Source organism: Caretta caretta, chromosome 1 (genome assembly GCF_965140235.1).
Source record: "Caretta caretta isolate rCarCar2 chromosome 1, rCarCar1.hap1, whole genome shotgun sequence".
Classification (NCBI taxonomy): Eukaryota; Metazoa; Chordata; order Testudines; family Cheloniidae; genus Caretta; species Caretta caretta.
The window spans coordinates 57,861,463-57,878,572 of NC_134206.1; the positions used below are offsets into that span (position 1 = coordinate 57,861,463).

General features: G+C 41.0%; 1 protein-coding gene across 1 annotated transcript in view; it reads left to right on the forward strand.

Annotated features, from left to right (window-relative positions):
• KPNA3 (karyopherin subunit alpha 3) overlaps window positions 1-17,110 on the forward strand; it is a 79,616-nt gene that overhangs the window by 8,222 nt on the left and 54,284 nt on the right. Inside the window, exon 2 of the mRNA XM_048849573.2 lies at window positions 11,271-11,315. Coding sequence (XP_048705530.2) covers window positions 11,271-11,315 — 45 coding nt within the window. The remainder of the gene's footprint in view (window positions 1-11,270; window positions 11,316-17,110) is intronic.

Genomic DNA, 17,110 nt, shown 5'->3' on the forward strand with positions numbered 1-17,110 from the left:
TCTCTTGAATCTTAATTGCATAGATGCTAGATTCGTTGCGGTCATATCTACGCCCGGTGTTGGAGACCAACATACCATATCAATAAGGCTGACACAGCCAGTTTTTCCTCCAGCTTTGGAACAGATCGCTGTTTCTTCGGTTGAGCACCAGATGAAGTAGTTGGCTTGTGTTTAGGGGCCATGTTGTACAAAAAAATACACACAGTATCTTTAAACACTAGAATCGCACTCAGTGTGGCGAGATGCTCACACTATGAGAGGCACGTGGGAACTGAGATCGACTGAGGGAATAGCAGATTCACGTCTCTCATCTCACGCTCACTCACGCATATGGTCATTGAGTGGAATGGTGGGCAGAATCGCCCGCACTATTTACAGGTATCTTTTTTCTTTTTGCAGAGAGCGTATAGTTGAATTTGCATAAATTAAATACATGTATGATATGACTTACTTGTACTTTCTTTGATTAAAAACATTTCAAAAATAATCTTATGTAAACATTACTTTTTTTCAGTATGTTTAAATACTACTTTTCTAGATTTGCTAGAGGAAGATCTTTGTCAGTTTTTTCTGAAGCTACAAGTGAGCATCTTCAGGTAAAGGGAAACAGCCCCTCATAATGTGCAATGGTGTGAACTGCGTGGAATTAGTTGAAATATGGGATTGACTATATCAAATTCTTGACCAGTGATTGACTAACTCTTGGTAGAGTAGTGACAGATGTAAGGTCTAATAGCTCATAGTCTAAAAAAAGCATACTATATAACTGGAAAGGGTGGAAACGTCAAGTTTCTAATGACATAGCATTTGCTTCTAAATACTGGCTGGTTGTACAATATCCATCTCTAAATCTCATTCCAGTTACTCTTGCTTTTCTCTTTATTACCCACTCAGTTCTAACAACTTTAGCAGCTACTACCTCTACCATCTGGAATGCCTCTTATTAAGTGTAAAAATTAATCTCTAACTCCATTAGCACCCTTTTTTGGCTGGGAGACAGAGTTGTCAAAATTAGTTCGGGGAAAATGAGGTAGTAATTTCTTTCAGGACCAAAAACTGTTTGGACCATTATTATTACAGTAGTCCTAAAAGGTCCTAATCATAATTCTACAGCAACTCTCTCAAATTCTTAGGAAGATAAAGTCCCTATCCCGAAACACATAGATACTTCATAGAATCTAAAAAGACACATGTACAAAGAGCATGAGAGAATATGCAGCAGACAGGTAAAATGGTCAGGCTGAGGACATGTCATCTTCAGTTTTTTTCTTGCTTAATTTTGTTTGTTGGTGTTGTGAGGCCAGGAGTGGGCTGAGTATGACAGGAAGGGAAGTTGTCTGGGGCAGGAGCTGTTTTCTAGGTCAGGGGTTCTCAACCTTTCTTTGAGGCCCTCTCAACATGCTATTAAAAACTCCACAGCCGACCTGTGCCACAACTGTTCTGCATATAAAAGCCAGGCATTAGGGGGTAGTAAGCAAGTCAGTTGCCTGGGGCCCTGCATAGCTAAACTGCTCAGGCTTTGGCTTCAGGCCTAGGTGTGCTTGGGGAGGTGGGGCTTTGGCTTTCTGCCCTGGGCCCCGATGAGACTTATGCCAGCCTGGCTTGGCAGACCCCCCCGAAACCTGTTCACAGCCCACCAGGGGGCCTTGGACCCCTGGTTGAGAACTGCTGTTCTAGGTTACATGTCTGAAGTGTCTCACACTGTGGAACTCTGATACTCGACTGGGGTACCTAGGATCTACTGTAATAGTATAAGTTACAGGCTGGGGGAGAGCAATGGTCTCTGGCTGGGCTTTTCCACACCTCACTGTTAGGGGAAGTCTCTGCACTTCTTGGAGCTGCTGGCTGTGCCTCAGCAGGTGTTGGTCTGCTTCCCCCAGCTAATGTGGCTAGGATTCTGGGATCACATGCCTACTCTTTCAGGACAAGTAAACTTCTCCAACCATTTTGAAACTTTCGATGCAAGTACAGCGTGGCTACTAAAATACAGCAAGCACAAAATACCACCTACATGTTGCACAGACATTTGTATTACATGAGTCAAATTATTTGAGCATTTCTCATTGAATCAATCACCTTTCACTGAAAATTTATTTTCCCCATATTCCATCACTTCTGTGGCTGTTTTTGATAGTGACTTCAACTGCAATTCTGTGTCCATGTTTTTTTATACTGGTGATTGTCAAACTACAGAACAAATGGTCCTCTGAGATAATTGGTGGAAGTTAACACTACCCTTAGTTATGTTTCTTTCTGCTTGCAGACTTGGTTTCTATGTGATAGACTGTCTTTGCAACAAGATCTCAAAGGTTATGCTTTTCAAGAAAATATGGAAGCTTTGCAGTATCGATGTACTCAAAAATTAATAAAAAAATTTCATTGTTGGGTTCCATACTCAGTAATGGATATATCATACTTGTTCAATTTGTTGGGATTTGACAGAAAAAATTAATTTGAAAATCTTGTGTATCTTCACCAGTAGTAACGTTTTCATGGTCCTGATCATGCCTTCAACACCTATGTAATCCTTTAGTCTTCAACGGGCATAATCTGAAGACCAGTGGAGATCAGATATTACTGTGATACCTTGGAAGAAGGCTGGCCTTGTGGCTAAGGTTGCGGGGTGGGATTCTGGAGACCTAGGTTTGATTCCTGCTCTGCTATAAACATCCCTTGGACAATTCACAATCTTTCTGTGCCTCAGGTACCCATCTATAAAATGTTATAATAGTACTTCATAATGCCCCTATGAGATATAGAAGATAAACACAGTAATAGTGGAAAATACAGTAGGGGTGTGTGTGTGTGTATATATATATATATAAAATACACACACAACATGAGAAAATGGGTGTTGCCATACCAACTGTAATGAGACCAATTAATTAAGATAGCCTATTATCAGCAGGAGGAAAAAAAACTTTTGTAGTGATAATCAGGGTGGCCCATTTCAAACAGTTCACAAGAAGGTGAGAGTAATAGTGTGTGTGGGGGGGAATTAGCATGGGGAAATAGTTTTTAATTTGTGTAATGACCCATCCACTCCCAGTCTTTATTCAAGCCTAATTTAGTGGTGTTCAGTTTGCAAATTAATTACAATTCTGCAGTTTCTCATTGGAGTCTGTTTTTGAAGCTTTTTTTTGTTGGAGAATTGCGACTTTTAGGTCTGAAATTGAGTGACCAGGGAGGTTCAAGTGTTTACCGACTGGTTTTTGAATGTTATAATTCTTGATGTCTGATTTGTGTCCATTTATTCTTTTGCATAGAGATTGTCCTGTTTGCTCCTCTGCCATGTAAACTGGCCATTGTTGTCACATGATGGCATATATCACATTGGTAGGCTCGTTCACCTGAACATCTCTGATAGTGTGGCTGATGTGATCAGGTCCTATTGTTGGGTCATATTAAAGAAGTTCTGTATTAAAATCACAAATGAGTTTGATTCCCCATAGTTTAGGTTCCAGGGTATTACTAATTAAGAGGTCTCTTGGTTTTGAGTACTGTTTCTCTCCCTCTGTGTGAAACTTGCAAGCTGCTAATTGTGTTAGTACATTCTAAGATTGAGTCTGTTCTCAAAGCAATTCTTTGTAACAACTACTCACAGAGAGAGACTCAAAGCAATAGTCTGTAACAACAGAAACAGCACCCAAAGACTCCCCGCCCTTTTGTTGTATTCATCTTGCTTTGTTAACGGTTAAATAGAGGATGGATGCTTGGTGTGGATAATAACTGAATGAATGAGCAGGGAATTGCCAGCCTAAGAATCCAATGTCCATCAGCTGAAGAAGGCATCAAGTGGAAATAACCAGAGGACCCCCTGAGGGCAGATTGGAATCCACCCAACAGCCTCAAGAATGGGAGAATCAAAGAACAAGATAACATCTGGCAGCACGGAGCCGTCAGGAATGTGCCATCTGTTGATTCAGCAACAGCATGATGAAGCAATTCCCATAGACTGGCATAGGAAGAAATTCCTATAAAAATGGAGTCTAGAAAGTGAGAACTTTGGGGTCTGATTCTGCAAACCAACTTCCAGGAGCATCAAATGAGCATCTGACAAGGCCCTGCTCCCTTCTCATGTCCAGGCCACCTGGCTGGCCAGTGGCTTGGCATGAGCAACTCTAAGGCTAGTAACTATGATAACAACCTTGCAGAACGTGTATGTGTATGAATGAGTGAATAAATATGAAATTGAATGGAAGTTATAGCTATAACATAACTGCTTACTATGATTCTTTCAGTATTCACAGTAAATGTGGCATTTTGCCTTTTCCCCTTTAAGATCCTGCTGGTTTTTATGTTATTGGTATAACACTATGATGTCCCTTGAATAGATAGATAGAGTTGGCAACGGGCTTTGTTGCAAGGATAGGTTCCTGGGTTAGTGTTTTTGTTGTGGTGTGTGGTTGCTGGTGAGTAGTTGCTTCAGGTTGGGGGACTGTCAGTAAGAGAGGACTGGCATGTCTCCCAACATCTGTGAGAGATGGATTGTCCTTCAGGATAGGTTGTAGATCCTTGTTGATGCTTTAGTTGGGGGCTGAAGGTGACTGCTAGTGGCGTTCTGTTACTTTTTTTGTTGGGCCTGTCCTGGAGTGGCTTTCTCAATCTTTCTTTACGTCAGCAGGTGGGTATTGTAGTTTTAAGAACACTTGATAGAGATCTTATAGGTGTTCCTCTCTGTCTGAGGGATTGGAGCAAATGCAGTTGTCCCTTAGAGCTTGGCTGTAGACAATGGATTGTGTGATACGGTCTGGATGAAAGCTGGAAGCATGTCGATAAGTATAGCAGTCAGTAGGTTTCCAGTATAGGATGGTTGTGAGGTGCTCAGATACTACGGTTCCGAGTGTCATAAGAACCTAGATACCTAGTGTAGGATTGCTAGGTGGCCTCTGAAGGCCTAGTCTCAATACAGTTAGGGCTTGTCTACACTACCACATGGGGTCAGTCTGAGATGTGCTACTTGAATAGTATAGCTGAAGTTGATGTATGTAGTATCTTCACTACAGTAAGTCAACAGCTGACGCAGTCCCATCAGCTCTGCTTGTGCTCCTTGGTCCCGTGGAGTACCGGAGTCAATGGGAGAGCGCTCGGCGGTTGATTTAGTGTGTCTATACTAGATTAGCTGCTGGATTGATTGCTGCCCGCCGATCCTGCGGGTAGTGTAGACAAGCCCTTACATTAGATAGACCAAATTCTGGCCACAGATTTGTTTAATAAAATCTTTATTACTGGAGACCCATGAGATGGAAAGAATACACCTTGACTGATGGAGCCTAGGATGACTCAGTGGGGCTGGCAGTTAAAAAAACATCCGTTTAGTAGCAAATTGAAGGAATTGAATCTAGAAATCCAGTGAGACAATGAATATGGAATCCTGTAATAACTCTTCTAGTCACTCTTAGAATAGACCCACCCTTTAAATTCTGCAGAGAACACTGGCCAGAAACACTTTGGAGGGCACAGAAATTCCTTACCCATGCATTTCCCACATGAGTCTGTCAGGGTAGGGTACTTTCTGTTTGACACAATTTTTACTCATTTACTCTTAGTAATTATATGTAGTAGTATATTATATTCACACTTCTAAGAGTGAATATTAAAATATAAATGTTTATACAATACGCATTTAGATTTGTTACCTAAAGACAAACTTCAAGACATGCACCACTGACAAAAGATGGGCAGTGTGGACGTGAACATCTGCAGTAAGTACTGCAGTGGCTGTAAGTTGACCTAACATAGGTTGACTTAATTTTATAGTGCAAATATGACTTTAGACTCCTAAGTCTCTTGTACTTTTGAACATATAACTGTAAGTATCCAACCCATCCCCCTTCTGCTTCAAAATCCACAATATAACCAACCAACCCATAGCACCATATTCACTTCCCATCCTAACTTTACCAACCAAGCACCTGAATCTGGCTCCTGCTCTTCTAGTGTGGCATCAGAAAAGAGATTGAGTTTTAAGCATTGCTTATTCTCTAGGTGTTCCAGTTAGTTAGTGATGGGGCAGGCTGGGCTGGCACAATGGTTACCATAGTCTCCAGTTCTGTTTATATTGCTGTGATTGGGAGTCTTTCATTACAGTACATTTAAAGTGTAGAATTCTAACCTAAGACTACACCTTGGCTCTGTATAATCTTGATCCTCATTGTAAATGATTGAAAAAAATTGTAGTTAAAATGGAAACAAATTTTAGTTACTGCCAAATTAAACTTGATTTTATGGACAGAATTTAAATTTGATATTGAGCCACCTTTCTGTGCCCAAAAAATGCAATTTTAATTTATTTAAAAAAAAATCTTGAATCTTTACATCTCTTCTCTCTCAGAATGACAAATGAGGTAATATCTGAAGAAACAGTTGGTGACTACTTTAGATACACTTAAAAAGCAAAATTTGTACTGTAGCCAAAGTGGAGGCAAGTGTATGTTCCAGGGGCCTAGAATTCCTATTCTGTAGTCCCTTAAGAATAATCTTGTATGATTTAGTAAAGTCCATATGTAGGATAATCTAAAATGGATTTTTAATATGAATTTTAAATATTTTGTGTACAGCAGTGGCACAAAAAACTTTCTGAATTTGATTCTACACTTAACTATTCCTGGTGCCGTGTACCATAGTTATCCCACACCAGTTTTAAATGGTGTTTGTAACAGATTCAAATAGCTGTCCAAACAGTTTGGCTGGTCAGTATGGATGGGGTCAAGCTTTTTGTATACAAAGTTTTTGGTTTTTGGGGGGTGGGAGGGAAAGGGTTGTTGAGTTCTTTATTCTGTGCCAAGACATTGTTTCTAAACTTGATTCAGTCGTATCTTGAGTGACATACATATTCTATACTACAAACTAGCATCTTCATTTTTAGATTTTTTTCTTGTCATAATTTCTTGTCTAAAAATCTTATTAATACAGAATATACCTCTTTTGCATAATGCAAGTTTAAAAAATAAATCTTGGCATATAGGCTACCATTTCACAAATTGTAAATGTGTTTTTGCTGCAGAATGTCTTAAATTTAATATTTAGGTAAAGGAATAAGCATAATCTCTTCAATCTATAGAATTCAAGTTTAAAGATTCAATAAATCTTAATTCCTATCCAAAACTTCAAAGCAATTTGTTTTCTATGTAGGCCAAGTTCATGACAAATTTGCTTCTGTGGATCTAATGTTGTGAAATAGGAAATGCTGGTGTTGGCGACATGGATTTAAAACTGGTTTGACCTGAACAGGTTATTTCAGAGTAGGATTGTTAGAGCTGACATTTGGTCTCAGCATTCATTCTAGGGGCATCCTTTTCCCCACAAACCTCTGGCCAGGGTTTTGCTGATAGAAAACATTTATATAGGGTTGCTTGGGCTGTTAAATCAACCTATGTTAATTGCTGATATTTTTTTAATCTCAGGATTAATTGCAATTTTTTTAAATTGTCTGCCTTAACACAAATATATTTATAGTGCAGTCAGGAAGGTATAAGGGGTTCACATGGAGATCTTCACATACAGTACTGATAAATCCAGTGCGACTTTTCAGTGAAGCTTTTGTTCTATATGATGGAACTTTGTCTAAACAAAATTAGAGTGGAAATGGTAAGGAAAGACTCTTGTCATGCATGCTTCATGTCAGATTTTAAAGAATATCTAGAGATTGATTCCTGTCCTCAAATAAGAATAATAAAAAAAAACCCTAACCCATTTTAAGTGTAGGCACACCAGATTTTTGTTTATCTCCGTGTCTTCTTTCATTAAAGTTTCTTATCTTGCTGAAGAAAATGCTAAAGAAATAACTTAAGCAATGTTTATTTCAAATTTCAACCTCTACTTTTAAAACTGCCTATTTCAGAGCTTGGCACCTCCCTGTTGAAAAGTTTTCATATTAAATCTTAACATTTTTATAGGTAATTTGTCCATTATAGATACTGAATCGGAAGAGGAAATCTTATTTCTTAGTAGTGATATAAAATGTCATATGGACTTAACTGCCAATTAAGTGTCAGATCATTTAGGATGTCCTCGATGTGCTGTAACATTACTGCTAACTTAAATGAGCACTGTTGTGCCATAATAACACTTGGTGAATAGTTTTTTGCCTCGCTGTGCCTGAGGTGAGCAACTGTAGTATGATGCATAAGTACACGATACCTTGTGCAGTGTGCTCAATTTAGAGACTCTGGGGGATATAACTTTATTTGGATCACTGTTGCTATGCTGAATTTCCATCTCAGAAGGCATAGGATCTAATTACTTTGCACTTTCATACATTTTTAACTTGTCTTGGCAGTGGCTCTGATATAAAATAGAACTATAACCTACTAATGAGTAGGAGAAAGTTAGTTGTAAAATAGATTGTGGCTCATTTTTCAACTCAATCAGTAATTTTTGGGAAATTTGAAAATTTCAGTATCTGTTACAGGAGTACTTGGTCCCTAAGTTTCTAGTGTGACAGTGTATGCATCCTTGAACTCCTCTGATTGGGATGAGAAAAATGTTTTGAGAAAGTTTATGGCAGATATAGAACAAGTGTGTATCATACTGCTGCTAAACTGACAGTGCCTCTGCTTCTAATTTGTAGGTGTAGTGCCAGAAGTATGGTATTCAGACCATGGTACTATCCTGATTCTAGCACTGAGCAGGAAGATCATATTAGTACTTTGAAAATAGTTACTTTCTTTAATATTTTTATGTGCAATTTCAAATTTATCCTGAATCTAGGACTTTTTAGAAAGCTCCTATTAACCCATTGAGTATTTTCAGTAATGTTAATTTGAAGCAAGCATAGATGTCCCCTTAAATAGTGTCCTGGGACAAAAATAGACAAAACAGGAATTAGCCGTACTGCTTTTAAAATCTGTTCAGAGGAATAAACTGCAAACTTTTTCATTGACCTGTAGTCTAATATTTATATTTAAATTATACATGGAGAGATCCAGGTTAGTTCAGTTACAAATAAGTATGCCATTGATATGCATTTGTCACATTGTGTATTTTTTTAAACTGTCAATTATTAAATTAGCTTAAATTTTTGTGACAAGCACTACATATGTTTGTACAATCAGATCTCCTGGGTACTTGCCAAAGATACAACTAGTAATTCATTAAGTAAGCATGCATATATATTTAAATATTAAATCACATTCTTCATTTAATACACTAAGGCACAGTAAAGGGAAGACTTATTGAAAAAATACATTGGATAACAAATTTATATTGTATATCCAGTTGTGCAATATGAGGAAAATATTTCAAATGCCATATTTTACATTTGTTTTTATTGTAAATACTGTATGTTTAAAAGAAGCAATATATCACTGTGGTGGTGAACGGAGGACTTCCAGCTCTTTGGAAAGGTTATCACAAATGATCTACCTTAAATGTGAAGTGTGTTTTGCATTTTAACTTTTTAAACAGTGCAAGCCTCTTTCAAGGCTTTGCATAGTTTATTTCAAGAACGGTTATAACTTCTTGGAGTAGACTTCAAAATTTTGATGTAACTAGACATTTTAGAGACTGTCCAATGGCTAGACTTCTGTTTTGGTTTCTTATGACATGCCTATCACAGTTAACTTCACAGACTCCTGGTTTAGACTTTTAAGGTTTTCCTTCTTCTCTGGTCAGTACTATGTTCGTTTTATAAAAATAAATAAATAAAATGTAGTGAGTAACTAATATTTAGGTGTAAATATCTATACAAGATTCTAGGTCTCAACACACCATTAGTAGTACAACAGAATTCCTGTATCATTAAAATAATTCAAATAGGAACTCAAACAAAAAAAATCCTTTCCACACAGTCTATTTAAAAAAAAAAATCTTACAGCGTGCTTGGAAGGTCACCAAATTCAGGCTATTTTTAATAAAAACAGTGCGTTGGGGCAGGGTGAAGAGCAAGTTCGAGTCCTGGCATTCTCCAAGAGATTGCCTTGCCAGTAGCCACCTCTTTTCATTTTAAAAAAAAAAAGGGGGGGGGGGATTCCAACTCTGGCCACCTCAGCCATAGCAGTATAGCACAGGGAGAAGGGCAGTACCTCAGTTAGAGAACATGCATTGTTTGTGGGAAGCGAGGTCAAAGTGCACTTCATGTTGAATCAGAAAATGTTGAGGTTCGTGGTTGTGTTTAGTTACGGTTGGGGTGATGTCATTAGTATTGGGCAAGTCTGTGTTTAAAAAAAACAAAAAAACAAACAAACAAAAACCTTGTCTTTCTGTGCACATGGTCTTCATTCACTGTAGGTAATTGTTATATGGATCCCAGTGGCTGAGGCCTCCAAGGATGAGGTGGAGTTTTAGATGTGGTGGGCAGAGACCATTTAGATCCTTGAAGATAAAGATCAAGAATTTATAGGTGATGTGGTTGCCGATAGAAAATGGAATGAGCAAAATACAGGGACTTTGTGCTCTTGGTTACCATGTGGCTGAGGAGGTACTCTGCTGTGTTCTGCACCAGTTGCTGTTTTTCAGAGTTGATGTTTTCAGATCCAAGTACATAGTATTTCTCTAAATGAATTAGAGGGTGCAAGAGGCAATATGATAATCAATGATGGGATGCAATCTCTAAGCCAGCTGGAATAGTAGAGTGTTTCTCAGAGATGTTGCTATGAGAGCCCAGTGTCAGGGAGGAGTCTAAAAGGACCCACAGATTGCAGTCTGTCTGTCCATTTATGTACATACATCCTCCACTGGCACTGTGGTAAGCTCTTCAAAGTGCTTCCTTGTACCTACACGCATAACCTCAGTCTTAAGTGGGTTAAGCATCAGCCAGCTTTTCTTGTCTATGTGCTGATCTCAGGCAGATATTGGGATAACTTGATTACAGATGCTGTAAGTTGTGAAGGACAGATAGCTGTTTTACCTGTGTATGGTTAACATTTGAACTCTAGTCAACTTTTTTCCTGGTGGTTACATCTAAATATTTATAAGACCAAAGAGAACTGAGCCTTGTGGCACTTCACAAGGGAGTACTATATTAAACTATTCAAAAAGCTTTCTATCCTTCAGTGTACTTGTTTTCTGCATTCATAATGAAGCTTTTTACCATATTTGTGGGGTATTTTATTTTTTTCTTTAACCCTGTGGTTCCCAAGATCTGTGCTGGGAAAGATTCCAAAATTGATTACATTTTGTTTATAATTGAAGTGCTTTACACTAAGCCCTCTTCTGTTGAAGCTACTCACAGAAAGCTACATTTTAAGTAGCTTAGGAGAACACTGTTTACAAATCTGTGTACACTGTTTTTCTTCATATATAATCTTGATTTTTTTTTTGCTTTGCAGACAATGCGAAGACACAGAAATGAAGTAACAATTGAACTGCGGAAGGTAATTTGATCTGCTTTTGCTTATTAGCTGGAAATTTTCATAATTTTGACATTCATCTATTACTATTGTTTCTACTACAAGCCTCTGTTCAAGGCCCCATGTCCTACAGAGAATATTAGGCTTAAATTGTCTTATGGATTCTAGAAGTATGAAGTATTTCTTCACTTCCCCACTCCTCCTAGTTGTCTTGCCCTGTTGCCTACTTTTAGCTCAGCTCAGCTCAGCTTAGTCAACTTATAGCCATTGCTGTGTGTATTTAATGGGGCATAAAATTCAGTTTAGTATTTCTGCCACCAAATTTTCAATGTACCTTTTGTATTGCAAAGCATTAGAGAAGCTGTCAAGAAGCTGTAAGCTTGAAACTTTGGAACGGAGCAGTTCTGGCACTTCAGAAGGTGTGGGAGGTCTTGTTTTTGGCTCTCAAGCCTGATCTGCAGTACTTAATTAGGTTGACATAAGTTGCCTTGCATCAACCTATTTGTGCATGCGCCTACACTCAGATTTATCTCCAGGTGATGTAAGCACCCTGTCACACCAATACAGTCTATATACCCACCTCCCCAAATGGTGTGGAGCCATGATTGGTCTATTGAGGTCAATGCAGTGCAAGCATAGACACTGAATGACCTGTGTCAACCCTAACTGTCCTCCACCATCAGTCCCACAATGCCCCATTCCCTGCAACAAGTGACTACTCTGGCCACAACTGTAGACTATCTCTTTCTCAGGAGTCAGAAAGCCACCGTACCCCCTCCCACCCATGCCATTTAAAGTCCCCCATGTGTGTTTGTTTTTTAAATGCCATTTTCTGATTGCATACTTTGGCAAGCACACCTAGCAGCTCACCCTTGTGTGCAACTGCCCAACTGACTGTGGTGGGTCCATTCACTAGATGTGGTGCTGCCTGCAGTAGACGGGAGGTATTGGATCTTCTGCCTGTGGGAAGAAGAGGTTTCAAGCACAGCTATAGATCAGTTGTAGAAACATGGACATCTATGAACAGATGGCACATGGGATGCCACCCAACGGGTGTAATGGGAATCGGCAACAATGCAGCGTGAAAGCAAAGAAACTTTTCAGTAGGGAGATCACAAGGCCAACAATAAATGAGGTGGTGCCCTTTACAACAAGCTGCATACCATTCTTGTTGGAGACAAGTCAGCCCTGGGGCCAGTATTCTAGGCAGTAAAGCCAGCATAGAGGCCTGTACGTATCAGTGAGGCTCATTCAGAGCCCAAATATTATCTCTAAATGTGAAGAGAAGTCTGAGGAGGAAACTAAATGTCACTCCTCAAAAGACTGCATAAGGCCTTCTCTACACTACAGAGTTTTGTCAACACACGTTAAGCAGACAATAAAAAACTGGGATAATTAATCACTTGTACATGTTCACACTAAGCTCCTTTTGTCAGCAGAGTGCGTACACTCTTGGTGCTCTAGCATTGACAGTGAGAGCAGTGCACTGTAGGTAGCTATCCCACTATGCTACTCGCCACCTTCTAAAGCTAGGAGTTGTGGGAAGGCAGAATGGATCTCAGTGCATCATGGGTTTGGGTTCAATGTCCCATGCAGTTCTTTGTCCCAACATTCCAGGGACTTCCAACTGCATTTCATGGAATTTTTCAGTGGCCCCTCTTACGTGCCTGCCATCTCAGTCTGAAAGGATGGATCCTCCACTGCTCTCTACTGTTCTGAACACGTCGCAGATGGTCATGCAGTATATCATGAGTACCCAGTCTGAACAGGAATCAGAGTTGCCTGACCTGCTGTGTGCCATGGAAAGAAACACCAGATTACTTTTGTCCTTCATGAAGCAGCTGAATACTGTGGACTCTCATGTTTGGGCTCAGGAAACAAGCATTGAGTGGTGGGATCACATCATTATGCAGGTCTGGGGTGACAAGCAGTGGTTGCAGAACTTTCGGGTGTGGAAAGCCACCTTTCTAACTGGCAGAGCAATAGATGGCACACTTATTCCAGTTTGGCCCTGGACCATCCTGCAATGGAATACATCAATAAAGGGGGTACTCTGTTTTATTGCTGGTGCTTGAGGATCAGCATGGGCGTTTCACTGACAACATGGGGTGGTCCAGGAACATGCATGACACAAGTATCTTCAGGAACACTGGCCTGTATAGAAAGCTCCAAGCAGCAACTTTCTTTCCTGACCAGAAGATTCCAGTTGGAGATGTTGAAATGTCCATAGTGATCCTGAGAGACCCAGGTTACTCCTTACTCCCATGGCTCATGAAGCCTTACATGGGAAACTTGGACAGCAGCAAGGAGCACTTCAGGCTGAGCAGGTGCAGAATGACCATGGTATGTGCCTTTGGCAGATTAAAGGCAGCGCCAGTGTGCTTTTATGGCAGATTAGTCCTAAGTGAGAGAACATTCCCATGGTCATAGGAGCCTGCTGCACACACCATAATATTTGTGAGGCTAGGGGTGAAAAGTTTTTCCCTCAGGGTGGAGTGCGGAGGTGGATTGCCTGGCTGCTGAATTTGAGCAGCCAGATACCAGGGCTATTAAGAGGGTCACAAGCAGAAGCTATTCAAATTGGGGAGGCTTTGAGGCAACATCTTGATACTGAGCCCCAGTAATGTCATGTCATACAGCACTCGTCATGTTTTGTTAACTTGCTGTCTTGCATGAAAATTGTGGTGATTCATGACCAGGATTTTTAGTCAACAAATGATCAAACTGCCACTGTGTATTACTAATAGCAGCAACCACCATGTGTAGGAGACTCTGAAAGATACCCAATCTTTATTAGAGTTTGTTTTTATTAAATGCCAATTAACACACACAAAAGACTTGGTGGGAAGGGTGATGGCAGTGTTGTATCTCATAACTGTGTAAGTCAAGCTGTCATTTTGGAAGCTGTCCAAAGGAGTGGAGTGAATGGAGTATAGAGACATTCCAGGAAGTTGCAAGGAATGTTTGGGAGGAGTTTGGGGCAGGCATGGAAAGCAGTTCTAGATCAGCTGCAGGAGGGGGACAAGCACATGTGTTCTATGTGGGACATGATTAAGGTCTTCAATATCTGTTTGCTCCTCATCACTTTTGTCATCCGCTGCTGACCCTTAATGCACTCCTCATGCTCCTTTCTGTCCTTCAGGGTCTTTTTCCACGTAGTGTTCTTTTTTTTGGCCTCCAGGTATTGTAGCATCTCTCTGAACATGTCCTCCTTGCTCCATCTTGGTCGCTTCCTTTTATCTGGTGGATGCGCTTGGCTGGAGTGTTGGGGGTTCCCCCGAAGGTCATATCTGCAGTAGCACAAGAAACAATACGCAGAAGCATGATTGTTAGTTCACACACAGCATTGAATCGCTATAGTGAAATACACCTCTTAATATACCAATCACTTTCTCACTGTCCTTTGGCAAGCAAACATCTCAGCGAATGCTCTGAATATGGCGAGTTCGGCCTGGGCATTCAGGAAGGGCCAAAGGGTCTAGGTGGTTTTTAAGGGGATCTGTGCAGGTGACTAAGGACAATATTATAAATTCTGCCACTGTTTTCCACAGGCGGGGGTGATTGAAGCTGATATCTTACTCCTGAGAGTATGCAAGGGTACATCTCCTTACACATGCAGTTTCAGATCTGGTTCCTATGCTGTTCACCTGTGTGCTGCTTTGGTCCCTGCACAAGTGATTGCTGAGTGGCGTGGGCAAGTTTCCTACAATGGGAGAAGGAATAAAGCAGCTCTGCCAAGGAACTTTCAGCAGAGGATTGGCAAGTACCTGGAGGAACGTTTCCTGGAGATCTCTCTGGAGGTTTCCCATGAAATCTCAGTGTGTATCAACACACTGTTCTGCCACGCTGCTTAACTGCACAGGGGAATATGGAGCATGCAGAAACACAGCTAGTCTTGCACATTTCTATCCCTTCACCCATTTCTAGAACATACAGAGCAAAGAACATAGTTACCTCTTATAACCGAGCAGCATCAACACAAAAAATCATTTGCCCAGGACTCTCCTTTCTTGCATCATGCGCACCAGAGATGGACTGCTGGGACTGGCCAGACCCCTCCAGAGTGGAAAAGAGGTCCTGCCTCACCACACCACCAGACTGTGATGTGTGCACCACCTATTCATCTACGACTTCATCCTTGGAGTTGAGTCCAATGTCTGCTACCTGCTGCCCCATCAAAGTATCCACTGGGCTTTTGGTGGTGGAGGTGGGGTTGCTGCGAAGGATGGCATCTAGCTCCTTATAGAAGTGGCAAGTCTTTGGCACAACACCAGAGCGACAGTTTGCCTCCCTTACCTTCTGGTAAGCCTGCCTCGGCTCTTTTATCTTCCTACCACACTGCACAGTGTCCTGTTTGTGGCCCTTATCCAAGAAGCCATGAAAAATCTGCCTGTAGGTATTGAAGTTCCTACAACTGGAGTGAAGCTGGGACTGCACAGCCTCCTCTTCCCATAGTGCCAGCAGATCCAACAACTCAGCTGTGCTCCAAGTGGGAGATTGTTTGCTGCATGGAGTCGTCATAGTCAGCTGGAAGATGTGATGTGAGCTCTCCATGCCGAGCGAACAGGAAGTGGAATTTCAAAAATTCCTGAGCCTTTAAAGGAGCAGGGGCAAATGCCTGTGTACCTGGGTGCAGGGCAGTGGAGTTCAAACTGCTGACCAGAGCAGTCAGGATGGGCGTTGTGGGATACCTCCTAGAAGCCATTTATAGCGGCATAACCAACCGCAGTGTCTACGCTGACATTTTGTTAATCTGACTTTGCCACAAAAAGCTCTTGACCTCTTGTAGAGGTGGTTTTATTTTGTCACGAAAGCAGGAGAGTTGTTGGCAGAAGTAGCATTGTAGTGTATACTTCACCACTGTTTTGTTGACAAACCATGACTTTTTGTCAACAAAACTATGTAGTGTAGGCAAGGTCTAAGTCCTTGACCAGACAGGGAATGAGAGATCCAGTGCTAGCCTTGGTACTGGTATCTGCAGCTGAAGTCAGCAAGGGCCCAAGATACAATCTGGAGTGATTTCAATCACCTCTAGACATTCACCATGCCAAATAAATGACTGGTACCAATGCCATATTACTCTACAGCACTGCCATTCAAAGAGGAGATACACTCTGCCATCCTTTTTGCCTGCGTTGGACAGAGATCCTCTTTCTGCTTCCATAGTGACCCAAAGGATGTCACTGGGGAGCCCTTATTCAGTCATGTCCCAGAATGGGGCAGGAGTGGCACTGAGGCAGACACCCTGAACCAAGCCAGTATCTATGAGCATGTCACCTTGCTCACGTTGGCCTTACTGGAACTGTCGTCATGCATCCAGGAGCAGATCCCTTTCCTGTGTTTCCAGAAAGGGTAGGAGATCATGTTCCCAATGGCTTTATTGATTAGGCTGCCCGCATCAGAACCACGTATCGGCTCCCAAGAGCAAGAAGCAATGAAGGAATTACAGCAACCCTTGTCTTATCTGTGGATGAGACAGTGACACCAGCCCTAGCAATTGTTTACTTTAAAGCTTTTTAGGATCTCCTGTCTTGCATTGCAGATACCCTGCATATTGCAGCTGTATTTATATACATGAGAAGTCTCTCTCAATTTCTTTGGTATTTTGACAACCATAATGCGAGCCAGAGTTGCCCTCCTTGTTAATGAATGGATCCTGCAACCAGCCTAAGGACTGTAGCAAATATTCCACACACACACTTCCACCCACTTGGAAAAGAGGTAGAGAAGAGATGTCAGGTGCCCTCAAAGGGCTTTGAACACCTTTTATGCCTATCCAAAACCATGGTCCATGGTTGTTTTGGCAAGACAGGAAAAAA